This window comes from Opisthorchis viverrini (assembly GCF_000715545.1).
Source record: "Opisthorchis viverrini unplaced genomic scaffold opera_v5_3973, whole genome shotgun sequence".
NCBI classification, from domain to species: Eukaryota; Metazoa; Platyhelminthes; class Trematoda; order Opisthorchiida; family Opisthorchiidae; genus Opisthorchis; species Opisthorchis viverrini.
Window position 1 is genome coordinate 1 of NW_008756561.1, and position 1,003 is coordinate 1,003.

Here is a 1,003-nt window from a genome sequence, read left to right on the forward strand (position 1 = left end):
TTATTAATCCCCTCTCGTTCTGCGCGGACGGCGCCTAAATGCCCTTGCAACCCGAACTAACGTACACTGAAGTGAAGTGAACCGGTTCACCGGAATTCTAACTGTCCAGCGAATACAAATACAAACCTGGAAGGTAATTCCAGTATATACCCCTTGCTGTAAGAGTTTAGATGGAAAATGGGTCTGACGATCGAAAGCATGCATAAATAACATCCATACAGTGGAAGAAAATAGATAAGATCTGCAACACAAGATGCCTACCTTGATTATTCGTCCTAGAAAAAGTTCAGTACGAGATGTGAGTTCTTTCAAGTCCCGATCAATCAAGGTGTCAATCGCCGACAGACGAACGTTTCCAGATTCAAATTGAGCCACAACCTAGTGGCAGACGTAAGGTATGGTGATGCAAGAAGTCTCAATTACTTTGGATAGTTTTGCCAAGTTCTCTCCTGTTCGTTCCATGGTTTCCATTTTTTGCTGTTTCTTCTTAAGCTTGTCCAGGTCTTTGACCAAATCTTCCCGTTCATTGAACAGAGAAGAAATGGATGGTACGACCGCGCAAACTCTAGAAAACAGATCGATGCATACAATAGAACAAACCTTTCCAACGGCATTAGAAAGTACTTTTCGTTCACAGTTTGCTGACAGGTACAAAGACCGTATAACAGTAGTCATTTCGGAACTTACAAAGTTCTCGTGGACTTGTAGTGCTTGTTCCAAATTCGAAAGAACTGCAGACAACGGGCGCCCGCTTCGTGGTCCAAACAATTCAGTTTTGCCGAACAATGTGGGGAACTCTTCCTCATGCTTGAAGAAAGCTACAGTGACTATATTAAAGTTATAGGAAGAATCTTACCATCATATCGCTCGACCAGTGAACTTAAATCTTTTTTGACAGCTTTGAAGTACTTTATAAAACTAAAGCTATCGGATTATCAACAACAAGAATATTACGGGTCTGGGGCCATTTGGATCGGTAGGGAGCGAGCTAAAAAACAAACGA

General features: G+C 42.0%; 1 protein-coding gene across 1 annotated transcript; it reads right to left on the reverse strand.

Annotated features, from left to right (window-relative positions):
- Nucleotides 1–378: 378 nt before the first annotated feature.
- T265_16067 (hypothetical protein) lies at nt 379–807 on the reverse strand (the record flags this gene model as incomplete). Its single annotated transcript, XM_009179566.1, has 3 exons — nt 379–565; nt 601–641; nt 688–807. Coding segments are annotated over 3 exons (348 nt in total), but the record flags the coding sequence as incomplete, so codon positions are not given.
- Nucleotides 808–1,003: the final 196 nt, after the last annotated feature.